This window comes from Puntigrus tetrazona, chromosome 7, assembly GCF_018831695.1.
Source record: "Puntigrus tetrazona isolate hp1 chromosome 7, ASM1883169v1, whole genome shotgun sequence".
Classification (NCBI taxonomy): domain Eukaryota; kingdom Metazoa; phylum Chordata; class Actinopteri; order Cypriniformes; family Cyprinidae; genus Puntigrus; species Puntigrus tetrazona.
The window spans coordinates 39431218-39458852 of NC_056705.1; the positions used below are offsets into that span (position 1 = coordinate 39431218).

Sequence of the window (27635 nt, forward strand, 5' to 3'; positions counted from 1 at the left end):
CAAAAATGGCATATTTTTTATGTTTTTGCTGGTACATTTTACCAGTATTTACCACACATTAAAATCAAACAATGCATGTGATATGAAAATAATCCACAAGATTTGGTTTTTAAAAAGTATGTCTGGAAAAGTTGGGTCTTATAATCAAAAGGAAACTTCTTTTGCAGTCATTATTAGCGGAAACCGATGCAGAATAGATTTAAATATGATCAAATGTATTAGTAGTCAAAGGACAAACGAGACTTCAAATATACGGTATGGTATTAAAAACACGGAGCCAAACGTTACCTTGGTCTGTGAGGTTGAGGGTGGAGGTGTCTTTGCCTCTGTCGTCCTTCAGCACCACTTCATATACACCGGCATCTTTTTTGGAGATCTGCCATTGTGCCAAACACAAAATGAATTAAAACCATCCCATGCCTAACGGTTTAAGCGCTTGCTCCGGTGTTACGGTGCTACAGGAGCATCCGTCGTCCGAAAACAATGCAGACAAAAGCTGAAGTAACAGGAAGACGGAGGCACAAAGCTATGGGGCGAGCGAAGAGACAGAAAGTGAAGATAATGCAAGGAATTCGATTGGGCGTAAAATATAAAATGGTACGTTTCGTGATTTATATGTTGATATATGTCGCAAAAAAGTCAGTTTGCTGAATTCAAAAATGTGCATTAGCACCTCATATATTGTAAAACATTAAATAGGGGCTTTATATATATATATATATATATATATATATATATATATAATTGGATTGTAATTGCTATAAAAAAAATAAGGCTAGTAGAAAAGCGGCCACATTATTGCATTGTTGTCACAAATAAAACTTTTGACATTTAATAATAAGAAATAATTTTGCTTTACTAATTCATACCCATGATTTAATTTAAATAAAGGAAAGAAGGAAAAATGTTCTTGCAACTAGTGGGCTTTGTGTTTTTGAGATGAACTCGGGTTAATCTGGGTTATTCACTGAAGAATTGCACTATGTTCGGTGTTTGTATTGCCTGTGCGTAATAATATGCGTAATAGCTATACCGATGAACTAAATGAACCAGTTAACCACAAACTACACGCTTCTGCTTAATAATCGAATGCTTGCGCAGGCCATAGCGTCGCCTGGCGAGCTGTATCTTAGTTATATCTCGATAAGACGCCGCTCACCTGAGCGATCTCCAAAGTCAACACTCCTTCAGAGAAATCCAATTTCTCGTTGACCTTAATCTCTCGTCCGTCCTTATACCACAGCGCCACAGAGTCTTTCTTCATGTTAGCGACCTGCGTGACGTGATAAAGCGTCGGTGAAGCAGCAGCACTGTTCAGACGCGAAGCATTGAAGCGTTTACCAGAGAGACGCTCACCTTACACTTCAGTCTCACACAGCACTCAGGGGTCACCTCATAACCCAGATACTCCACGAAGTGTGGACCTTAAAGAGAGGAAACGGCCGAAAACACATCTTACAGCGCTGCTGTCTGCCTTTCACGAAATGTGAGATAGTTTTGGGAATGTGCAAGAAGCCATTCATTAGCTGCTATTGGTAAATAAGTTATTAAAAGTACAGTGAAAGGTAGAAGCATTAGCGATTCTAACCACTTTGTTTGTAATCTTGACAATACACTGAAATATTACGATCATCAGCGGAAGTACGAAGACTGACGTAGTTTGATGATCTTTTTTGTACAGCTATAATAAATGATTGGCGCTTACAGGAAGTTTGTGTGGAATATTTGCCAAAATGCGCATTATTAAATAACTAGTTCAGACTGTAATTTAAATATACTATATTTTAGTTTTTTAATTATTTTTAATAGCTATTTTTATTGTATTAATTTTATTTTCAGTTTGTCGTTTTTATCCGTTTTTGTTTTGTAAGAATATGTTCATATAGTTTTTTTTAATTAATTTTTGTTTATTTTACTTTTACTAAAAAATCAAGTAATTTAACGGAAATTAAAAATACTGGGCAGAAAGTACCTGAAATAGACATGATTCAGTCGCTTAAATGTTTAATTTTAGTTAACATTGATTTAAATGTATTTATTTATGAGCCGTGGTTGAAGCTTTTGCTAAATGTCCATAAATGCTCAGCTGTGACCGCGCATTAAAACAGGAATATTGCTTTTTCCAGAATACAAGTTATGCTTTTTGTGATCTGACATGGGCTGCAATGCATGTTCCAAAAGACTTATTATATAATGCAATATATTGCAATTAAACACATTAGTAGCTGATAAAAATTCAATTCTTTTATTTTGAACCAGTGTGAGGTGCAACTTATTTACTGCAAAATAATGAATCTAGTAGTCACTTCAAATCAAGAGCCCAAATGACTATTTATTCTAAATCTATGACTTTTGCACCATTAGGGTTCACGTCCAGTAATCATACCTTGCTTTCTAATCCATTCTTTTTTCTGGAACTCTGATTCTTTCTGTAACTGCTTGAACACTGATGGAAAAGAGATGGTGTTATTGAGACAGGCATGAGAAGCACATATATATATAATGCACACGTATGTGGACTTTCAGCTGTACCGTCTCCGATCAGCACTAGACTGGACTGGTTCGTGGCTTTGCCGTCTTGAAGCTGGAAAGTGAACGTCCCCTCGTCGTCTTTGCTCAGAGACTCCATGAACATCTCAACGACGCCGGTGTTTTTATCAAAGTTCATCTTGTATTTCTACAACACAAAGAGAGAGACCGTTAGCGACGGCGATCGCGCGAGGCTTTGTCACGTTTCGGTGTTCCTCTAACCTCTCCCTGGTGGATCACGTTGTCGTTAAACACGTATTCGACTTTTCCATTGGCGGACATTTTCTCAGCCTGCAACCAGAAGCGAACTCTGCCCTTCTCCAGCAGCTGCACGGCCAGCTCCGTCTTCAGAGGGATGACTGGAAAAAATCAACTCTGTCTTGAATAACGTCCATTGTTTTTAATGGGAGGATGGGAGCTGTACTTGACCTTGATGCATACGCTCTGTTTTTGTATCGAAACCAGGCATGATGCAATCGATAAACTGGCAAGCAATATATCTTTCATGTCAAACACGTTTTTCTCTTAACCAAAGGATAAGTGACTTTAGTTCACTATTTTAAATACATAACCGCTCTTGTGAAAAGTATGCATCTGATTGATAAATTGCAAAGTGTATTTATAAATACTTTTGGAAGCGCTTTACAGTAAGGCTCATTAGTTAACAACCAAGAATGAGCAATACTTCTACAGCATTTATTAATTTTAGTCCATGTCAATTTCAGCATTTACTAATGCATTATTAAAATGATAAGCTATGCTTGTTAACGTTAGTGAATTAACACGAACAACTGCATTTTCATTAACTAACATTAACAAAGATGAATAAATAATGCAATAAATGTTAGTTAATACATTAACAAATGACACCTTATTGTAAAGTGTTACCATAATCTTAATGAAATAAAAGATTACTTAACTTTATTATTACAAATGTGTAATTACGTTAAAGTCTGTTTCAGTTTTTGCAATGCAAAGATAAAAAAAGCTAATGGCGTTTAATATCCATGCAGTTATGTGTCCTAAATCATTACTTTTAGTTTTATTATTAAAAAGTATTATACGTTATTATTGACGCAAAAAGCACTCTTAACAGTACGTTAAAGTGGACTAAGCGAGCGCTCACTAATTTAATATAAAAAGCTAAAGAAAAGTGCTTGTGGTGTTTACTCACTGGGGAATTTGTGGTCGTGGCTGATCTTCAGGAGATCTTTTAGAGCTGCGAGGAACAGGGCAGAGAAAGGATCGGAGTCAGTGTTAACTCGGTCAATTCAAGCATAAAAAAACCCAAAAAGCCAGTGAACTCACTTTCCTCGGAGAGCGTGTAGCTGGCAGAGGCTCCATCAGTGTGTGTCACGAAACAAGAGTAGATACCCAGGTCTTCTTCTGAAGGTGTCTTAAAGCTGGCTTTGGACCTGCAGACCAGATCTGATCAGTCAGTAATTCAAAGTCTGTAATCATTTACTCAACCTGACCTCTGAAACAAAAAAGTAGGTATTTCAGCTAATCTCGATTTCAGATTCAAATTCTATTAACAAACATGCACGCAAAGGTTTCTTCTCACCTCAAGCAACTTCATTTTCCGTATGTAACGTGTGTGAATTGATCAATATTTATTTGTGAACGACTGTGGCTCTTCAGAAGACTTGGATCAAACCGCTCCATTTATATGGATTACTTTTAACATGTCTTTACGTGATAAAACTGTTGACTACCTAGACTTTCAATGGACGCGCAAATAGGAATATCAAAGCACCCAAATATCAAGTCTTCATGACTCATGTGTTTCTTACAAACACACAGCTTTTGGCTTCACAAGATGTTAACTGTTGGACTGGAGTGGATGTTTTTATCAGCTCTCATTCTGACGGCACCCATTCACCGCAGAGCATCCATCGGTGAATAAGAGATGCAATGCAAACATTTCCCCAAATCTGTTTCCTTGAAGGAAAAAACCCATTTACATCTTGAATGGCCTGAGCATGAGTATATTTTCTGTATATATGAGTGAGCTATTCACAGTATTTTTAGCGATAGATACTACTAAGTAGTATTTTCTTTGCAGTAATAATAGTTATTTATACTAGTAGTGTAAAAAGTGGCAGACTTCTGGTCCTCAGTATTGTAGTACATTATAAAACAGCACACGATAATAACGTATTGAGTGTCAGTTATCATTTTTATGAAAATTATTAAATGGATACAGCTTTGAGATAAAGCGCTCCCTACATGTGTCATTAAATAACAGTTTTGGTTAAAATAACCCTTGAAAAATGTCAATAATTAAACATTTAAAGAGAACATGAACTGAGAAGACCAAAATTTTACTATAAAAAACGGTCTGTAAGTTTCAGAACTCAAAGCTTTCTAATTAGGTAAAAAAAAAGTAGCGTATATTGAAGGCGGTCTGCCAACAACGTCATGATGTAATAGTGTGGATAAGCACCGCCTCTGCTGAAGATCATCAACGCCTACTGTTTAGCCCCGCCCCCCGATTCAGGCACGTAGCGTTTATGAGAGAAGTTCCAGGCCGGTCCTTTGTTCATTTCACCGCAGATCCGTTTATAAATAAGGCACAGTTCAACGTGGAGATTGATCACTATTGCTTTGCCTGTTAAAACGAATCGTAATAGCATTTATGCAGTTTTAAGCAAAATCACAGAAGCTGCAATCTGTGAGGGATGTATGATATCAAACACATGCAACTATTAGCCTGTCACTAAGTCTACAACTCTTTCGAACGCAGGCGGGTTAAAGCAGGCCAGCCTATCACTTCTAAATGACGTTTTTAGATGTAAAATAACTTCGATAACATCAGAGAACCTCAAAGAACCTTAGAAAACTCTTTATAGCACACGCACTTACTTGTTACCCTTGGTCTCTAAGGTCATGCGTTCAGGTTCGGACATTTCCTCGTAGTTCTTGGACCAGACAAACTTGGAGTCAGCGGTGAGGTTAGAGCACTCAAAATTCAGCGAAATGACGCCATCATCGTCAACGTTCACGACTATCTCAGCGGTGCCTGTGGGAAAGAATAGCTTGTTGGCTTCCAGATTTTGGTCTTGTTTTAGGGTTAACCTGCATTTAACTCCTCACTTCCTAAAGCACCCATGCTAAAGATGACGTGTTTGTGCTGTTTCGTTCCTTCCTGTTCACTCTGATACAGCCGCATATGGTTTTGTTCAACATATACTCTGAAGCAAGTTCAGCATGGTCTGCTTCAACTTAAAGTCAAGCGTATTTACAATCCTTTTCACTACTGTAATAATCGATTTCTCAGAATGAAACAGGATATTCAATGGAAAAATATGATTTTATCCATCAGGAATTGTTTGGGTCATCCTATAAAGCATCTATACAACCTGTGTTTGGGGTACAGGGCTTGAAAATAAGGACCTTATATTTTTGTGAGACTATGTCACAGTTTTATGTCTGAACGTCTTGCACTGAGCACATTCAGGGCTTTTCAGAGACACCAGATGATTGGATGTTTCACAGTGACCACGCCCTCTCTTCAGTCTTCAATTCATTTTGTGACTCTTATATGGAAATACGAAAATAAAATGATCATTTAAACCTTTCCACTTTTTAAATTGTGCGTCATAAATAAATCTCTCAGGAAAATTGTATGGGGTTTCAAATCCAAATATGACATGAAGACTAAAAGCATGTTTGTTAAGCATTTTGGGAGATATATTTCATATTATTAATATATTTCAGCATTCTATGAAACATTATATGTTATTAAGAAATTCTTGTCAATTATTACTCCCATTATTACACTTCTTTTTTTGTGTTGGCCCAAAAACACATTAATATGCAAATTAGATTTAGTTTATAGATTTTTTTACATTACGTTTATAAGCATTTTACATTTTTGCATTTTTACGTTTTGCCGAAAGAAAACGGTATATCGAATAATTCTGCTATTACATAGTTGAGATTCATCCTTTGGTAAGCCAAAATAATCTTGGTGTATTGGTGATTTTAAAACCAATGCTTTGCCTATGCATGCTCATTCATTCATTTTCATTTTTTTTAAGAAATTGAGTCCCGATGTCTTCAAATGAGGACATAGCTTAACTTAAGGATGAAATATTATTTGAAAAAACATTTTTTGCACATTATTTTTTATGCTATAAACAATGTAAAGCCATCATAAAAACTCCTTTTTCTCGGTTCTTAATAGGATAAGTCTATGTGCCCTACCTATTTATTTATGCTATTTGAGAAACTCTGCTTTGGTTCAGTTTAGTACCTGGTTTAGTCACCGCCTTAACCGTCTCTGTAGGATCTGATGCTTTTCCCACACCAGCCTTGTTCTGAGCACGCACACGGAAAACATACGATTCCCCCTCCTTCAGATCCTTGATCTAGAACAACAGAAACAACATTTACTACCATCTGAAAAAAGAAGTGGATTCAATTCTGTTCAATTTAAGCTTACTTAAAATATTACAAGTATATATATATTTTTTAAAATACAGAACATGCAGATAATATAATAAGATGAACGGCTTAAATTGAGACAATTTCATGACAGTTTTTTTAACACACTTAAGTACCCTTTTAAGAAGTGCTTCTAATAATTTCAAATTAAAAATGCATTTTGAGTCAGTGTGTTTTAAAAATCTTTTAATGTGCTTTCTGACATGCTAAAATACATGTAAAGATTATGGTTAATATCGTTTAAATGTGCTAAATTATAAATGCGTATTTACAACTATATTTTCTATACGATACAATGTTCATAGAAATGCCATTAAAGTGTGTTTTAGTTTACTGTAAATGATTGTAAATACATTTCAAAGACAAAGTCATTTTGAAATTACATATAAAGATGTATTTAAATCCTACTTAAGCGGGGCAGAAAACACTAAATGTGCTAAATGCATTAAATATGAATTTAAACTATATTATACGTGTCATAAAACAATACGTTTACAATAAGTATATTCTTAAACACACTGTATTACTTACAGAAAAGGCGCTCTATTTAAAGAGCGTCACACATGATTTCTGCACGCATACGAACCTTCATGAATGTCTTGTCAGTGGCTTTCTCATTGACTCCTCTCCACATCTCAAAGGCCGCTTCAGCCTCTTTGATATCAATGTAGTATCCATTGACAGGATCACGACCCTGGTAGACAGGGGCTTTCCAGAGCAAGACCACAGAGTCCTTACGCACCTCCTGCACTTGGAGGTCATGGGGTGGTCCTAAAATCATCCGATGTGACGAATGAAGTGAAAATGTATTTTAAGTACATTAAGCGATACTGTATGAGTCTTAAATTTGTAGATTCGAGTTAAATACCATGTGAACCCTTCTTCCAGAATTCTGAAGGATGTTTATAAATTTACAAGATCCTTAAGGATTAGTTTCAGATTTTGATTGGGCTACAGATTACATATATATATCTTTTTTTTTCATGATTGTTTCTTAACACACTTAAGTACACTTATGTGCACTTTGTAATGACATTAAAGTGTATATATAAATACATACATTCAGTATATTTGCACTTAAGTACTTAAAGGGATAGTTCAACCAAAGATTTTAATTGGATGTTTGCCTGCTCACCCCAAGGGCATCTAAGATGTAGGTGACCTTTTTATAAAATGTTTAACCTTTTAGATTCCGGATGCTTGTGTGAACTGCTCCTTTTTTGTCACAAGGGTCACTTGCCGTGAGTAAGCGTTACAGCTCTGGAAAGTAAAATGGCACGCTAAATTTTTCGAATTGATTTGTGCCTACCCGGTACAGCAATAGTCCACTCCTCACACTTGAACGTCTCGCTGGGAAGAGACGGGATCCCCACGCCGGCCATGTTGGCTGCACGTACCTGGAACTGGTACAGCATGTTTTCCTTCAACTCTGAAACCTAGACAGGAAGACAAAGTTGGAGATCTCAAAAAGCATGGTCTACCGTTTTACCTGTTAACACACATGTCCTACTCACTCTGTAAGCTCTCTCGCTGACAGACTTAATATTCGCCTCGTGCCATTTTCCCGGGACTCCACCAATGACCTCACGGTAATCAACGAAGTATCCGGTGATGTCAGCACCGCCAATGAAAGTGGGTTGTTTCCAGGCCAGTACCATGGCGTCCCGGACACACTCCAGAACGGTAATACCGTAGGGTGGGGTGGGTGAAGCTGGCGTAAAAAACACCACAGTTAGCAGTGATGTAGTACACAGGAAAGGAGTGTGTACCAGCGTACGTGGGGTAAAATATTCAAACCAAACACTGAACTGTAAGAGTACAGACTGGCACTATGACATTGCGAGGAGGGTATCGTATAGTAGGGAGGTGTCCAGCATATTGCCTGTTGTGGCTGGTGGCATAAAAGAAGCCAAAGAGCATCCCTTGATGCAATGGTGTGGATGGTGACGTTATTTGAGGGTTTCAAATTATGTAGCTGAGAAGACTTACCGCGTATAAAACAAGTCCTCATTGGAAAAGCTAAGTCAAACCGGTTTAAGATGGTCTGCTTTGCTTTTAGAGCTGGATCAGCAAGAAACCATTAGAAACTGGTTTTAGCTGGGTTGCATTTTCCAGTGTGGTTGATTTTAGCAGTCTTTATAACCACAGCGTGACCACAAGCTCAATAAAACAACTGCAATATGCCAATGTCATGAGAGGTCTTAGGTCAACCCTTGTAAAAAAAGAGGTTCACTTTCGTTGTGCTGAATGTGAATGTGTAGTGAATTTCAAATCTTAAAAGTATATCTTCAAAAAATGTTTTTGCAGATAGTATTACATTAATGTAGTGAAAAGCCACTTAAAGAGAGACATTTTTGTTTACACACTTAAGTACATTTTTAAAAAGAGCACTTTTTTTAAACCATTGAAAGTTATTTAAATTAATGTTTATTCATCTTTTGATTTTAAAAATGTAATAATAATAATAATAATAATAATAAATAAAATAAGCACATTTATTCAGATGTGTTGACTTACATATGTAAGGTAACTGTAGTATATTATTCAACATTACATTTAAACCTAATATGTTTTAAATGCAGCCTAATCAATACAAATGTGTAATTACAAATATATTCATATACATGACATACAAATTTCAGCGGAAATTACATTAATTTCTGTCAATATATTCGGTTTATCAAACAACTGACGTTTCAAAAATTATAAAAGCAATTATAAAGATGTACTTATGTCCTACATAAGTATATTTAACTGCATAGGATGAATGCCTTTTATACTATAGTTTATATTCACATTTAATATAAATGTAAAATATAATGGGTTTTTATATTGCAGTTAACACATTACATTCGGTTTGCGCCGATTAGATTATATAAAATGATTCTATAAAACGTCCTTCTTTTCCTCAAGGGTCAATCTGACAATAATGACCACATAAATGATTGATGGCGAGTGCATAAGTGGATAAACGGCAATACACTAAAGAAAAAGGAAAAAGACAGAGAGTGAAATGAGCAAAAATGAATGATAAAAAACAACAGGAAAGGAGAAAATGGAGGCAGGCCAACTCTGAGGAGGGATGCCGACGGGATCCAGAGAGTGGCTTTTCTCTCTCTCTTCTCACCTGAGCCTCTTCGTAGTGTCTCTCGCTCTCCTGCTTTCTCTTGTTCCGGGGAAGAGTTTACTGGGGACTTACGACTGTCCGGCAATTCTGTTGCCAGCTCCTTTTGGACACAGTTGGGCTTTACCAATTCAATTGCAACCTGTTTAGTAGTTTCCTGCCCACGAGCAGGTCCCGCTTGCCGCTGACTGGCCCTTTCGCCCTGCTTGCCTTCGTGTGATGCGGCCGGACGGCCTTTGCGGCCAGCGTTTTGACCCCCTCCCTCAACCCTCGCGCTAACGTTAGCTATGCGTGTTAGATGCGTGTCAGCAGGGGAGTGAGGCGCCACATGCCTGCCCACTCCGCAAGAGCTGTGCTGGGTTAGTCCGACCCCGTTACCCCCCGACTCCAGACACACACCGTGAAGAATACCGCCCCCTACAGGAGTTAGCAAGAGAAAACAGCAAGAGAGAGCAGACATGAATCCCATTAAAACACAATCACATTCAGAGCGCTTCACATTTATCTCCTCCGCTCTAATTATCCAAGTTCTATCTCCGTAGAAAACTTTGAATGCATGCAAGAGATAATCACATTTGGTTTTGCAATGTTCTATGCAAATTATGGAAGGAGGCAATGAAAACAAGCAATGAAGTTAAAGGAGCAATGAGCTCAGGGAAATAAAAGGTAAGATTATTTGGCAGGTGATAAGAGTTATTTAGTTTGTGCATTTTAAAGTCATAAAGGTTTAAGCTGAAAAACATCACACTATAGCGGTACATCAAGGCACATAAAGCTCAATGAATGCCATAATATGCAACTAACATGTTCTTTAGTCAAAAGTCTATCATCTATAGGCTATTTTTATTTGTTGCATTCATTTTTAATGTACATTTTTAATTAATGGCCATATTCCAGCTTAGAATAATTATCTATGTTTTAGTTGATCTAATAAAAAAGGCTTCGAAAGGCCTGCGTGTTGATTGTCATGTAATATAACAATTACTGATTAAAAAACTTTAGCATAGGCATGTGATCAAGGACAAAAATATATATTAAAGGTTTATATTTTACTATATACATGTAATGTATGTCAGTAGCATTATTATTTTATTTAAACTATAATGTAAAATAAAAAGTGAATATTTAATTTTGTACAAAAATTAACATAACAATATTTATGTTTTATGGCTAGTTTTATATATTAATCAGCACTGAATTTTAATTGCTTTTATTTTTATTATTTTAAAAATAGTATAGCTTTTACAATAAGAAACCGCTTTTGCCAATGAAAAATGTTTTTTTTTTTTAGACCTTGCAAGCTTTGCAGTCAAGCAAAAAAAATTAAAAAAGCACACAAACAGAGACAGCAATCAAAAAACATTATGTGGACAATAAGTAACTTACTAACACTAAAGTGAGTTGACTTATTGTCCACAGAATGTTCATAAGGTACCGACAAAATAAAATGTTACCAAGTGAAACCAAACACTATCCTAAATCAATCTCTTTGCATAGTGTCATGAAGCCCAGTTCCCTATATATATATAATTCATGCTGTTAAGTATTGTGTTTTATTGTTGTAATGTACGTTTATCTGTTCACATTGATTTTTTGTGCCAGAGAGTACTGCTTTGATTATAAAAAGGTGTGCTCAATAAAAGTGTGTCACGTAAAGAATGAAAAGTAAACAGAAAGTCTCGTGGCTGTTAAAGGTGAAAGCGTGAAAGACATGCAGAGGGGACGGGTTTGAAAGATCGAGGGAGCGGGAAGGAGTGCACGTGGGAGAGCGGGTGAGCTGGTTTTGTAGTCACCACTATGTTGGATCGGTTGCGACCCAAACTAGAGGAGGTCTACAAGTCCTGACCCCTGGGAGAAAAGCAGGGAGCGGAGCTGGAGTTTGGTGGCCTTGACACCAGCGTGTCACACAGGGTTACAGTCGAGTACGGCGGTCAGGATTAAAAAGTGAAAGCTGGAAACGTGAAATCATATGCTAAAGATCTTAATGATGCCAGCAGATGTGTAGAAACTACTTACCGATAGCAGCTTTAACTGTAATGGCTTCTGATTCCTGTGAGAATTCACTGATTCCCGCAGCGTTGACGGCTCTCACGCGGAAAACGTAACTCTCGTCAGTGGTCAAGCCGTGACAGATAAACCTGCACGAGCACATACAGCCGTGAAACGGGGCGGTTGATTGTGATTTCGCATTTTTGTGAAATGTTGCTGTTGGAGCATAAACAATACCTGCCATTCAAGAACAAATTCTGGCATTTTAATGCCTACAAAAATGACTGGTAAGGAACTACAACAAGTAACACCCGGGGTCCGTTACATCACGAAGCAAGATAAACCCCGCCCTCGCCTTATCGCACTGCTTTGGACAAGAGGAAGAGAAAACTAGGGATGCACGAAAAGATCGATTCAATATATGAGTTGCGATTCTGCTTTCTAACGGTTCTAGTAGATTCTTGTCTAAAGCAGTGCATCTCTCTAAAGCATCTCTTTCTGTGCCTCTTTCTTTAGCCAATCACAACACACCAGATTTCTGAGGGAGGGGCTTGATAAAACAGGAAGTGATCAGCACATCTTTCACAGAAGGGACAGAGAGGTGTGGAGTGAAGCACCCCGTGAACACAATCGAACCTAGGAAAAAAACAGCAACCACTCGTGTAATGTTACCAACTAAAACTCAAATCTGAAACTGTCCCGAATCCTTTCGCTTGCTACCAGAGGACGTCTTTGCTTGCATTGACTCTCACACCACACAGCCTGTCACACATCACCCTGGACTACATTTCCCATCTTCCGTAGCTCTGATTGGACTGCGGTCAATCATACACACATATAACACTCACTCAGATCAAGTCGCAGCGTATTATTTAGCGTTTATCACTTTATCCCTGCTAAGTAATAGCCAACATTGTATTGCTGCTTATGTTATTGTTCATTTGATAAAACCCTTCAATCTCTAAAGGCATGTTTGCGCCAACATAAAATCTCGATTTGACGATTTCTCCATTCGGAGCGATGCTTTATACCTGGTTCCTTTAACTGGTTTATTGTTGCATGGCTCCCAAGCGTTGCTCCCTGCGATGCTGCTCTCAATGTAGTAGCCCACCAGCTCTTTAGCGTCACGTGACGCTTCCCATGAAACTACCACAGATGTGTCTGTATTGCGGGTAGGAACCACGCGGCCAGGGGCTGATGGGATATCTGCAGGCAGGGAACGAAAAACATGAAACTATAGAATAGAAACGCAATTATAGAATCATATTTAAGATCCACCAACAGTTTTCCGAATGCAGTATTTATTTGGGAATATAAAGATACATTTTCCGCAAAGCAAATCAGCAACCAGCTTTTAGACCAGATGAACAAACTAGTTTAAACAAAACAAACATGTACAGTCATCCAGTCATCGTCAAAGTAGTGGCATGGAAATTCAATATTCGTATGAGTTTAAGAATCACACGCAGTCAACCCAAAATGTTATTTCGCTGATTATTCGCTATGGTTTAGAAAACGGTAATAAAATATGACGAGAAATCAAGAGTTAAACCGTGCCAGAACACCTTGATAATGCCCGAGAAATTTGATGTAAGGTATGCAACAAAACAAATAAAGTCAAATAAAGTTGATCAGCTTTACCACTAGTCTACTGTACATAGATTTTTACTGTATTTCACCTGCTAGTACTCTGTAAAAAGTGGTAACCCACTAGCTGATTTAATCCATAAAAATGTGTATTGTTGGCAAAAAAAAATGTATTTAAGTATTTACTATTTTTAAGTTTTCATTCCTATAATTTTATTATTTTAATAGCTATCAGTAATTAAGATGGCGCTAGCTGCGTTTGTATAAAACGGCAAACGAAGTACATGAAAGTTTGATCGATTCAGCGGTAGAGGGCTCAGGATTACCGTAAGTGTTCTAGTGAGCCATGCATTAATACATGCTAACATAACAGTATAATGTATTCAAAGAGGCCGTACTCTGTGTTAAATATATCATACCCAGCTTGTCCCCAACCGTAGTGGCTTCGGTCGGTTCTGACGGTTCACCAACACCGGCTGAGTTACAGCAGCGCACACGAAAACGGTAACACTTGCCCTCGGCCAGATCGAAAAGAGCAAAACGTGGAGATTTGACGGGGATTTCGGTGTTGACCCGCTGCCAGCTGTCTGTGCCTGATACACACTGCACACACACACACATTATTACTAAACCTATTACAAACGACGTTCTTCATCATACACTGAAGCTTTATCAAATGGTGGCGGCCATTCAGTTTTGCTCTCAGACCTTCTCCACGTAATACATGACCCCTTCGTGGCCCTTGTCGCCTGGAGGCTTCCAGCTCAACACCACGTAGTTTTTAGTGGCCTCGATGACCGAGAGATCGCGAGGTCTGCCGGGAACCACTCCCTCTACATCCGTTCAAGAGAAAATGCAAAATGCAAACGAGATGCTAAGCCATTTTAATGGGAAGGTTTCTTAATACGGTACAATATGAGAAAACGAGAATAAGTCACGTTACATTCGTCTCTATTATGACTTGAAGTATGGGTGTGGTTGTTCCTCTACATTTAAAGGTGTGTGATTATTTTTGAAATGTCTCACCCACGGGTTCCTCCTCGGTCACAATGATCTGTCCAGTCCAAGGAGCAGAAGGACCTACGGGACGAGAGGATATGTTACTGCATGCTTTGGCTTTTGTGCATGTGCTCTGTTGGCGTAAAGGCTGTACCCTTTCTTGCGCGGTCTGCAGGGTCCATAGCGGCGACCGGTTCAGACACACGGGATGGATGGCTCATGCCTGCCTTGTTGACCGCGCGCACTCGAAACACATAGCTTCGTCCTTCCACCAGGCCAGTCACAGGGAAGCGTGCAAACTTGACCGGAGTGTCATTGCATTGAGCCCAGTGCGACGTGCCAACTTCACACCTGCAGTGAGAAAAGGGAGGGAAATACAAGACCATATTCTAATTCGTAGAAAAACGAACGTCTTCATGGCATTAAATGATGCGTGCACAGCAAAAAAAAAAAAATTTGTATTTTAGTAAAACAATACGTTTTTTCCTCAGTAGTTTGTCTTGTTTACCTATACAAATATCTGAACATCCTTAAAGGAAGATACATTTACTTTAGATGCAAAAAGAATGTATATATAATATATACTATGTATATATTATATATATTGGTAATATAACATATATATATATATATATATATATATATATATATATATATATATATATATTTTTTTTTTTTTTTTTATTTAATTTAATTTTTTTTCTCCACTTCCCACTTGCAGATATTTGCTCTTTTTTTAAACGTAAACTCCATTTTAATCGGTTTCTAAAAAATAATAAGTCATTTTGTTTCTTGATTTAAAAATCTTAAGGAAAGCAAGACACGTTAATATCATTGATAGTTCATGGTGATTCGCAGCGCGTTCATTAATGTAAACAAACACAACTGAAATGACCATTAATTAATATTAATAAATGATGTAAAAGTATTGTAAAAGTCATTGGGCCTTATTGTAAAGTGTGAAGCTACTTTAATATCCATCTACAACTACATTCCAAAGGTGTTATATGGATTTTACGGTGATATGAGGTGTAGTGTTTTTTATGTTTATTTGCATTATACATAGAAATAGTATCTTCATTCTGATTAATTTAGAGCTCTTTATTTGATTTTGAGATGTTTGTACACAGATGAAGTGACCTGTCAACAAAGTATCCCAGAATGGGGCTTCCTCCGTCCACAGCAGGCTGCTTCCAGCTCACAATGACATAGTCCTTATTGGCGTCCAGACTGTGAACATCTAAGGGAGCACCAGGAGCTCCTGCAACCTCCGCGTCAGAATCTAACAAACACGGAAATCAAATGAAATCTGAATTAATCATTGCATTGCAATTGCATTTGCAATTGCATTTGCATTTGCAAATCGTTTACGAAAATGGCTGAATGCTGAAAAAGTAGTGTATTTATTTGTATTAAATGTGCGCTCGCGGTGTACTTCAAATCTTAAAAGCATATTTAATAAAACTGTACTTGCAGATAGTTAATTAAATAAAAGGCCACTTAAGTGAGTTAAAAAGTGACTTGAATGCACTTTTAAAAAGTGTGCTTTGTAATAATGTCAAATTAAGTTTTACTGTTTAAATTGTTATGCTTTAATAACATTATGCTTACGCTTATTTTGATGTGTTGAACATATTTAATTACCATATAAGCTTGAACCTGCTTTTACGCTTCAACTATATTTCAAAGACATAGACAATTTTATTAAAATATGAATCTGACTTAAGTTATCATAAAAGCACTTAAAAGTTTAACTTTTGCAATTAAATGTCTAAAAACATTGCATTCAATATGCACTTACATTATAATATATAAACACACACACACACATATATATATATAATATTTATATGTACTTAAAATTTAGCATTTAATTCTTTGTGTTTGTTTATGAAAACTTTCTGTTTACGTCTATAGTAAACACAGGTGTAATTTCTATAATAATGCTATACAAAGCATAGTGCAGTGTTGCTGATTACTTGCAAATGAAGTTTTATAAAGTGCATTGCAGTATTTTAACTATACCGTGAAGCGCTGAGAGCTCAGCTACTTCATCTGAATGTCACGACGGCAAAGACGCGGCGTGACAGGGATAAATTTAGAAAGAAAGACGAGCTGGGAGGGAGGCCAACCTCACACACAGTACAAGCCAAAAGAGTGTGTCACGATGTTACCAGCGTTTATATTTTAGCCTGCGATACTGCAGCAGGCTCTATTAGAAACAGCTGGGTGTGTTGGTCCTCACCTTTGACAAAGACATAGGCTGAGTGTGACTCGAAGCCAGATTTGGTGATCACACGAAGCGTGTAGAGTCCTTCGTCCTCCTTGTTGAGGTGCGAGAGAGTCAGCGTCGCTCTGTCACCGCTCCAGTGCATCTGAACCCATTTCGACGGCACCAGCAGTTTATCTAAAACACATAAACGCGTTATGAATAGGCGGAAAATGCATTTTAGGAAAATGTACAGTCAATGGTTTTTTGGGTTTCATCATTTTTTGCACAGTAAAAATGTCAAATTAAGAAATATTATTGCAATATGGAAGCCGGTTTCTGCCACCGAATAAAAATTACAAAAGGTCATTGCGACAATTGCGTGATGCAAACTCTCAATTCTGACTTTTATTCTCATGTAAAGATGCAAACTTGCAATTTTGAGTTATAAAGTCAGAACTAGGAGATGTAAAGTCGCAAAAAGTCGTGAAAAAAGTCAGAATTGCGTGATATAAAGTCAGAATGGCGACTTTATGTGACTTTATCGCTCCTAACTGTGTGATATATATTCTCAGAATAGTTATGAAGTCCAATATTAAGCGCATGCGACCTTGCGTCTCGCAATTCTGACTTCATAACTGGAAAAAAAGTCGAGATTTGCAAACTAAAAAGTCACAATAACCTTTTTTTGGTTTGTTTGGCTATGAGAACGTACTTTAAAATGTCTCAGTCTTTATAATATCTGGGGCCAGATTTATTAGACTAGCAACTACTAAACTATGAACTACTGAGTTAGCATTAAAGCACAGTTCCATGAAAGCGCGGATGGGAAATAATCGCTAATAATGTGCACTTTGAAGAGCGCAGACACGGCCAAACCATTCTGACCAACTCAAATGTTCGTGAATCTTCGTTTTAATGCTCTGCTCCCAAAAATGTAAAATAAGGTCACCATTATTTCAGCGCTAGTTCTTCCCTTCACATCCTGACCGTATTTGAACGCCAAAAGGGTCAGTTTGGCCCCCGAAGACGTCGACTCACCGTCTCTGTACCACTCTATCTCGGGCTGGAAGCGCTGCAGGGACGGGTAGATGATAACAGAGCAGCCGAAACTCAGCGTCTCGCTCTCACGTCCAAAGGACACACCGAACTTCTCCACGATGTGCGTCTCGAACGTCACTCCGTACTCCAGACAAGGTGCTGCAGTGCACATTACATTCAGCTTTATTTTACGTTACAGCATGGACGGGTAAGACCCCAGGATACACCTTGCGGAAAATGATGCACACACAGACACGCATGTTTACGATAAACCACGTTCAGTTCATACTGTACGATGTGTGCAATGAATCGGGGAACTTTCGTCGAGAATCGAGAGGAGACCGACAGCAGGCATCATTTAGGTGGAAAACAAGTAGATAGTGATAGCGTTAGTGACTACGGGAAGACGTTTGCATTAACGATGCTGAGACAAACAAAGACTAGAAAACAGAGAAAACTCCATGGAGATGAATACACACGCAGAGACTGGGAATGGAAAATTATAATTCACGGAAGCAATCTCACGTCCTCGGCATGGAAGCTGGTTTCCAATTCATTTCGCCCACGTCTCGCAATTCTGAGACAAGAAGTCGTAATTGCGAGAACCGCATCAACCTTAGCATTCAGCAGAAACATTTCAATTGTAAATATTAAAAAATGCCAGAATTGTGCGCTGTAAAAATATATATGCGAGCCGAAAACACATGGATAACTTCTGAAAGCAAATAGAACGTGAGATTCTAAAACCGGAATTTAAAGATGCGTAAAAATTCTGAGTCGTGAGATAAAAGGTCTTAATTAACTTATTATTTATTTATGCCATGGTGGAAACAAGCTTCCGTAATAAGCCAGGTGTAGTCTGCCTTTAAATATTTTTGAGGGAATATGAAGGAATATTCCAGGTTGCACATGACAAACAAAAATAACAATGTTTACAATAATGAACTTTACAATGGACGTTTAAGGATCCATCTGCCTCTAGATTTACATTGCAAGTGCATTACAGCAAACATGCTTTTGTTTGGTTTTTGTTATGAGACGTGATGGAATTATTTTCTGCGACTCCTAGTAATTAAACCGTCCAATCTGACCGGCCTCATCGTAAAGCTTCAATCTTTCATTTTTCGAGATTGGAAACAAACATGCGATATCGGGAGAGCAGCAATTCTATATTTAAAAACAGATACCAATCCAGCACTTTGCGTGGAACGTATCAAAGCAGTCCTGAACGTTGTCCATGTCACACAAACTCATCAGGATAGAGAAGTAAAAACGTGAGAAGAGACGATCATGCATATAAGATGATCAGGGAAACCAGACGAGACCGAAACATTAAAAGAACATTGTGAAAAGACCTTCACCAAGGTTACCTTCGAAGCCGAGCTTTCTGCTTTCTGCGCCAGCGAATCGGAAACAAAACAGTCGTTAGCCAGCGTACATGAAAAACCTCAGCCTCGCGCGCTGCAGCAAAGCACTTGTACAGAAATTGTGAAAGAGAGCGAGTATCAGGTTTTACAACGAAACACTTACGAAGTCTGGGAGAGGGCAGAGACTCGTCGACTTCTCCTTTGAATCCTAAACGTCAAATCACACAAAAAGATTCATCAGGCAATGTCATCCTTACGACCCCCTTAACTGAAACTCCATAACGTCACGTTTTCCTAACTTTCGTGAATTTCTCGCTATTTAATCCACATTGGGTCATTTTTAGACATTTCTAATTAAACTAGATGGGTAACGTTTGTAGACGGTAAAGGTTAAGTTGGTTTGAAAAAGCCTAGAAATACTTAAAATAGCCAATCAGAAAAAAATCGCTAGGGTACCTGAGGTGGCTTCTAGGGTGGTTGCTAGGGTACTCAAAGTGGTTTGCTAGGCTGTTTCTAGGCTACCTGGGGTAGTTGCTAAGGAATCGCTATGTGGTTTCCAGGTTAGCTGGGATGGGTGGTAGGCGGTTGCTCGGCAGTTGCTAAGGTACCTGGGCTGGTTGCTAGGGTGCTGCTCTGCAGTTGCTAGGGTATTTTGGGTGGTTGCTAAGACATTGCTTTGCAGTTGACATATTAATAAACTCAAATAACAGATCAGTAAGTTGGCTTTTTCAAATCATCTTTAAAAAACATTAAAAAAACATCTTAATGAAACAGATGAATACACGCCTCGAGTAGTAAGTTAACTGATTTATTGGTACTTAATATACTGCAAATAATAATTAATAATTTCACGGTGAATGTTTAGATAACTACTGGATGTACGTTATGGGTCAAGTCTTTTTGACCCATAAAAAGATTTTTAATGCTCTTTTGTGCTCACCAAGGATACATTTATTTGATCAAAAACATATCATGATCGTTCAGAAATCATTGTAATATGCTGATTTGCTCGGTTATTATTAATTATGAGCCACATTTAGAATTATTTGATATTAATATAGTGGTTCTCCTTATCATTATCAGTCAAGAGATTAAGAAAATCTCGCTTGCCCCAAACTCTTGAATGGTGGCGTATTACAGTTTTCACAAAAATATTCAGCAGCACGCTTAAGACTGGAGTAATGATGCTGAAAATTCAGCTTTGCATCTGGTTGCATATTCACACAGAATAGTCACAGTTCTTTTAAATTACAGTATTTTACTGTATTTCGATCAAATAAATGCAGCCTTGGCGAGCAGAAGAGACTTTATCCAATTTTCTTCCATTTGTGTTGTTGCTATTACGACTGTTTGGTGTTTCTCATTAGGAGGATTTTAGGATGATTATTTCAGACCTACTTTTGACGACAACAGAAGCAAAAGCCGAGGCCTCGCCCTTGCTGTTCATAGCCGACACGCGATACTGTGCGGTGTCATCGAAGTCACACCTGGAATCACAGGCAGACATGTTACACACTCGAGCACCGCAGGACACTGCTTCAGGTCCGTGTGCGCTCACTTGTTAATCTCCAGGGAGTGGACGCTGTAGCTGCTCTCCACTTTGTACTTCCCTGGTTTGGACATCGGATCGATGCTAACATTGTTCTTGTACCTAAAAGAGAAGAACGAGATCTCAATCCACATACAAATCCACTAGAAATCATTGCTGGTGCATTTCACAAATATAAATAAAATGTTGCGTTATGCAGGCCATTATGTATGTGCTTGTGTGTTTATGTATTTTTGTGTATGTGTGTGCATGTGTGTTTGTCTAAACAGGTGCATGTGTGTTTGTGTGTGTGCATGTGTGTTTGTTTAAGCAGGTACATGTGTGTTTATGTATGTGTGTGCATTTGTGTTTGTGTAAGCAGGTGCATGTGTGTTTGTGTATGTGTGTGCATGTGTGTTTGTCTAAACAGGTGTGCATGTGTGTTTGTGTAAGCAGGTGCATGTGTGTTTGTGTGCATGCGTGTTTGTGTAAGCAGGTGCATATGTGTTTGTGTATGTGTGTGTATATGTGTTTGTCTAAACAGGTGCATGTGTGTTTGTGTATGTGTGTGCATGTGTGTTTGTCTAAACATGTGCGTGTGTGTGTTTGTATGTGTGTGCATGTGTGTTTGTGTAAGCAGGTGCATGTGTGTTTGTGTATCTGTGTGCATGTGTGTTTGTCTAAACATGTGCGTGTGTGTGTTTGTGTGTGTGTGCATGTGTGTTTGTGTAAGCAGGTGCATGTGTGTTTGTGTATGTGTGTGCATGTGTGTTTGTCTAAACAGGTGCGTGTGTGTGTTTGTGTGTGTGTGCATTTGTGTTTGTGTAAGCAGGTGCATGTGTGTTTGTGTATGTGTGTGCATGTGTGTTTGTCTAAACAGGTGCATGTGTGTTTGTGTGTGTGCATGTGTGTTTGTTTAAGCAGGTGCATGTGTGTTTGTGTATGTGTGTGCATGTGTGTTTGTGTATGTGTGTGCATGTGTGTTGTGTGTCTAAACAGGTGTGTGTGTGTATCTGTGTGTGTGTTTGTATGTGTGTGCATGTGTGTTTGTGTAAGCAGGTGCATGTGTGTTTGTGTATCTGTGTGCATGTGTGTTTGTCTAAACAGGTGCGTGTGTGTGTTTGTGTGTGTGTGTGTGTGTAAGCAGGTGCATGTGTGTTTGTGTATGCAGGTGCATGTGTGTTTGTCTAAACAGGTGTGTGTGTTTGTGTGTGTGCATGTGTTTGTCTAAAGGTGCAGTGTGTTTATGTATGTGTGTGCATTTGTGTTTGTGTATGTGTGTGCATGTGTGTTTGTCTAAACAGGTGTGCATGTGCGTGTGTGTGTTTGTATGTGTGTGCATGTGTGTTTGTGTAAGCAGGTGCATGTGTGTTTGTGTATGTGTGTGCATGTGTGTTTGTGTAAGCAGGTGCGTGTGTGTTTGTGTATGTATGTATGTATGTCTGTGCATGTGTGTTTGAGCTCACCACACGACGTGGTTCAGGCCATCCTGAGATGGTGCAGTGCAGCCGCACACACTGTTTCTCCCAAACAGTGTGGGATCGTGGCTTGATCACAAACTCGGGAGTGTGCATCAGGCTGTCCTCGTTCAGACGCTTATGGTACTCTTCGTTCTCATGGATCTGAGGACATGCAGTCATTCATATAGTGTTTAGAAAATGGCAACATTTTTGGTCGGAGATGCATTGTGTAAGTGCAGAAAACAATAGTGCATTTATGACCAAATGCATTAATGTCAACATCCAAGTTTAGACGAATCCTTTGATTTGTAAAAACAACAACAAACATGTGCACAGTAATGACGCTTACAATGGAAATGTTTAAAATCAAGGTATTGCAACAGAAATATAGCCACAGGAATTAAACATCATGCACCTATATTTTACTAACTTTGTTTGAGAAAAGTTAAATATTTCAGCTCCTGTCATGAATATCCCTTGTGAAAAAGAAGTGCACTGTATCATACTTTTAAAAAGAGAATTTAAGTGTGAGGTAAATGTAATGTTTTTGTAATTGCATGTTAGTGAAAATGCTTAGGTTAAAATCATAGGTTACATTTATATTATTCTATTGCATTTGAAATAGGGTTAAATACCGTTGAATGACAAGCATGTCTTAAGTATGTAAGTATATCTCTTTTGAAAATTATGTCACGTATTTATATATTTTGTAAATACATTTGTAATGTTTTATTCAAAATTTTGAATATATACAGTTAAAATAATAAATTTAAGTACTTTACATGTGCTTTAGTACGTTAAGTAACACATCTAATTAACTGCACTTTAATTTTACATTACTACAAAGTGCATTTTAAAAAAAGCATACTTAAGTGTGTTAAGAAAGTTATGAAAGTGTCTCTTTAATCACTTAAGTCACCTTTTATGTCATTAATATTATCTGCAGTTATTTTTTTTTAATGTGCATTTAAGACAACAAGTACACATTTAATACAATTAAGTGCACTTATTTTTGACAAGTGATGTTAAGGTGACATACCAAAATATGATTGTTCACAAAAACAAAATCCGCTCAGATCAATTACAGTAATGCATGGTAAACATGAACGTCTATTTATCTTCTATTTATAAACGATTCACACAGTATCTGCACGAAACGTGTTGCGCATTTAATGTGTCCCTTGAGTTTGTTCAGTCGTTGGTTTTATTTGTCCAGTCATGTCAGTGTAAATATAATCTCCTTGAGGATTCCCTCGGCGATGATCGGCACATCACTTGTCGACAACAGTAGTTTCATAGTCACTTTAACACACACCACAGATTAACACACAACCACATAAAACATTACAGCCCTTGAAATCCGGCACCGCGGCGGAACGGTTTGCTGGCACCAGGATCGGAACTAAATAAAGTTTGTGTCGTGATACTTTCTTGCTCTTTTTCTATCTAAAAATAGGCAACATACAGTATGCATGAGTTTGATGGCGTTCTTCAAAGCCTACAATTACAGCAAATGCATCTCCTGTTGCACAATTAGTTCAAATTATAAAGAGCGTGTAATTTTACCTTTGTGTTTAATAGCATGCGCCGAATCAATAGACATACGCTCTGAGATAACATTGAAGTCAATTGAGTTATATACTGTAGTTCAATACATAGGGTTAGGAGAGTGTTAAAAGAGTGAAGCTTGTCTACCCTTGTGAAAAAAGAGTGCACTTAACTGTACCGAATGTGTCCTTCAAAATCTTAAAAGAATACTGTATTTACAGATAATTTAATACTAATGAAATAAAAGGCCTCTTAGGAGACTCTATAACCTTTGAAATGTCAAATTAAAAGTCTGCTTAAACAACTTTTAATACCTTGTAACAGTGTAATTACACATTTTATGTACTGAGAAGTATTATTTAGCTACATGTACTTGGATCAGGGTTTTACCTGCATGTAAGTAATGCATAATGTATTGCTTTTATAACAGTACGTGCATGTGATGAGTAACAGGGACACTTTCAAATAAAGTGTTACCGGACGTTTACCGTAACCTATATTTTAAGTTGTTTCAATAATCTTTCATTGTGTTTTGAAGATGTGTTGCCTAACAGCTAAAGCACATGTAAAGTGCTAGATTATAATTTTAACTGCTGTGTGTTATTCAGTATTACATCAAAAAGCTATTTATTTGCACTACGCTGCAATGTGTAAATTTTAGGCTACATGTATGTTTATATAGTAGAAAAGATGTAAAAAGCACTCACAATTAATTGCATTTAAAAGCACTCTAATAAAATAAAATGCAATTAATTGCATTTAAAAGCACTCTAATCAAATAAAATGCAATTAATTGCATTTAAAAGCACTCTAATAAAATAAAATGCAATTAAGTCCATTTAAAAGGACTCTAATAAAATAAAATGCAATTAATTGCAGTCAAGTATTTCATTCAGTTTACACTTAATTATATTTTAAAGTAGGCCTATATTATTTCTGTACTAAGCATATGCATCTTTTAATAATATATGTTTATATAGTAGAAAATATGTTTATATAGTAAAAAAGATGTGCTTATATAAATGGATAAAAAACACTCCAATAAAATAAAATGCAATTAATTGCATATAAAAGCACTCTAAAAAATAAAATGCTATTAATTGCATTTAAAAGGACTCTAATAAAATAAAATGCAATTAATTGCATTTAAAAGCACTCTAATAAAATGCAATTAATTGCAGTCACATATTTCATTCAATTTACACTTAATTATATTTTAAAGTAGGCCTATATTATTTCTGTACTCGGCATATGCTTCTTTTAATAAAGCTGGGGAGCTGTCAGAGCCGCAGTCCAACAGTTTGCACTTGGTACATTTTCATTTAAGTAAAAACTGTTACTGTTCGATAGACAGCCATTCATTAAGAACCGTATATGTATATTTGGTAACACTTTATTTCAAGATGTCTTGTTACACACGTACGCATAATTACAAACCAAACCCTAGTCTGAAACATAACCAAAGAATAAGCCCATGTAGTGGATTAGCACTTAAATGCGTAATTACACTGTAACTGAACACAGAGCAACTTATAAATACAAATGAAGTGTAACTGTATATTAAATCTTATCTCCACTGACCCTCTTGCTAAGCGAGATGCGCTCGGCAGACTCCCTCACGACGGTTCTGCGGGACTTGTGCTCGATGCGCTCTGACTCCACGCCGCTAGCGAAGAGGTCACGGCGAGCCAGATATCCGGCGCTCTCTTTAGCGCGCGCTTCCTCGGCGTCCGACAGGCCGCTCTCAAACTCGCGGCCGAGGGGGGAATTCACACGAAGCGTCACTTTCGCGCGCCTCTCCGCTGAAACACGGCAGTGAAGCACGACACGGCATACATTTCGTCGCGTGCGGCGTATGAACAAGGCCTCATGAATGAAAGTGGACAGCCGCCTCGCATACTTCCGACGCATCCACCCTAAAGGCGTAGCTCACGCGCCCTCAAACACCGAAGCCGATGTTTCGAAGAATTTTGGTTGCTATTAAATACTGGACCACCAATATTCTTCAAAAGATCTTCTTGTTCTTCACGTTTAATGATGATTGATTTTAGTGTGAAATATATAGCCTATTTTCTTACATACAATCAGCTGAAAGGCTCCTCAATCAATTATTGTTTCCATCAAAGACTTTCCCTCGTGAAAAAGACGTTCATTTTTACTTAAGGAGCATTTTAGTGTACTTCAAATCTTCAAACTAGAAGATACTTGCAGAAAATGCCATATTAATGAAATAAACTATATTCCAAATATCGTTTTACCATTTTTCGTTGTTTTACATAAGTACATATTGTGATTTATTGACAATTTATGTTTCTCAGCACACTTAAGTATACTTTTAAAACATTTTGTAACAATGTTAAATTAAAACCTTTTATTATTTTACATGTTTTAATCTTTCGTTGAGCTTTAAGAAAGTATTTATTTTGCTGTGTTGACTAACATACTAAAGCACCTGTAAAGTACTTTTAACAGAAATCTGTTTGAAATGACATTTAAAATGAACATTTATTGTAATAAATAGCATATTTATCATTACAAATGTGTAATTACGCGTACACTTAAATACATGACATACAAGTTTAAGTTATTACAGTATATTTTAGTACAGCATAAATACACACATTTCAAAGACATCCTAATTAATTATAACATACAGAGATGTACTTAAGCCCTACTTGAGCAAAAAAACACCCTAAAGTTCAGCTTTATTGCATTTAATATAAATGTAACATGTAATGCATTTCTCTTTAATTTAATGAAGTGTCCAAAAACACTACACTTAAGTACATTCTTTTAAAGAATATTATTTAAGTGCTTTTTACCACATTTTTACGTCTTTTTCAGAAGGGTTAAAGAACAATGATGAATCATTTCTTCAGTGGGACATGACCATAAAGTCCTACAGTATGCACAGCCTTTTTTAAAACTTTGTGCATGCATGGGGCTATAAATAGCATATTATCGAAGTGCTCGATGATACCGTGCTAACAATAGAAAACATGACGTGTGGAACAGCTGCGTGTGTTTGTTCCAACACAAACAAAACCCAGGATGTTTCGTTACCTGCCCCTGAAGATGGGCACCACATAACCGATGATCTGGTTCTCCTTGTCCATGGCCAGATACGTCGGTTTGGCTCTCTTGGGCAGAGGACTCAGCCCGGACTCATCTAGAGCCGTGTACGTGGCAGCTCTGATGCTGCAATGGTGCAGAAATTGCAACATACACATGTTTGTGAGTCTCCAGCACTTCTTTCGCATGCTATTACGTGTATTGGAAGCGTGTTAGCTCGTCTGGAGAGGGTTAAGGGAATGAGTGGGGAGGAGGTTAATCACCTCAGCGGTCCTGAATTACGACAAACCTCCAATAAAAGCTTGATTAATGGCCAGAAGTACACCCTCCAGTCTACACTTAGTTTTAAGTTTTCTACTCCATACTAAACAATTCAACACGACTCACTTGACTTCAATACAACCTCTTGTGCACCTCTTCGCTTGTATCTGAATTGCTCTTGTAGTGCGCTTCCATTAACCGTGATTGCATTTATCGTAAAAGACCGCTTAAGTGCCTTTAAAGGTTTGTTTATTAAAATGCTTGAGAACGCATTAAAAAGTGCACTTCGCAGTAATGCCAAATTAATCGTTTTACTTTATTGCGTTCGTTTTGATGTGTCGACTAACATGTAAATCATCATTTTATCTGTGGTCGATAACACTAACAACTAAAATGTGTGTATTTTAAATGTACGCAAGTGCAACTTCCCCATTACAAACGTGTAATTACGAATACAGGTTTAAATAAATAA

At 37.6% G+C, this 27635-nt stretch overlaps 1 protein-coding gene across 4 annotated transcripts in view; it reads right to left on the reverse strand.

The window, feature by feature from the left end:
- myom1b (myomesin 1b) overlaps positions 1-27635 on the reverse strand; it is a 39413-nt gene that overhangs the window by 7633 nt on the left and 4145 nt on the right. For 2 of the 4 annotated variants that reach the window (XM_043243140.1, XM_043243142.1), the window contains exons 2-28: positions 22289-22444; positions 20853-20945; positions 20693-20781; positions 19458-19502; positions 17928-18086; positions 16923-17084; positions 15818-15959; positions 14832-15028; positions 14705-14758; positions 14387-14511; positions 14098-14281; positions 13123-13297; positions 12119-12240; positions 10502-10519; positions 8493-8689; positions 8288-8414; positions 7565-7749; positions 6788-6902; positions 5395-5551; positions 3838-3944; positions 3704-3748; positions 2752-2888; positions 2533-2677; positions 2387-2446; positions 1357-1424; positions 1160-1273; positions 289-376 (exon numbers count right to left, since the gene is read on the reverse strand). In XM_043243140.1, the coding sequence (XP_043099075.1) occupies positions 289-376; positions 1160-1273; positions 1357-1424; positions 2387-2446; positions 2533-2677; positions 2752-2888; positions 3704-3748; positions 3838-3944; positions 5395-5551; positions 6788-6902; positions 7565-7749; positions 8288-8414; positions 8493-8689; positions 10502-10519; positions 12119-12240; positions 13123-13297; positions 14098-14281; positions 14387-14511; positions 14705-14758; positions 14832-15028; positions 15818-15959; positions 16923-17084; positions 17928-18086; positions 19458-19502; positions 20693-20781; positions 20853-20917 (3082 nt within the window). In that variant the 5' untranslated portion in view covers positions 20918-20945; positions 22289-22444. Of the gene's footprint in view, positions 1-288; positions 377-1159; positions 1274-1356; positions 1425-2386; positions 2447-2532; positions 2678-2751; positions 2889-3703; positions 3749-3837; positions 3945-5394; positions 5552-6787; positions 6903-7564; positions 7750-8287; positions 8415-8492; positions 8690-10501; positions 10520-12118; positions 12241-13122; positions 13298-14097; positions 14282-14386; positions 14512-14704; positions 14759-14831; positions 15029-15817; positions 15960-16922; positions 17085-17927; positions 18087-19457; positions 19503-20692; positions 20782-20852; positions 20987-22288; positions 22445-25411; positions 25587-26893; positions 27029-27635 lie in introns of all 4 variants that reach the window. The other 2 variants (XM_043243143.1, XM_043243141.1) reach the window with 2 other exon arrangements.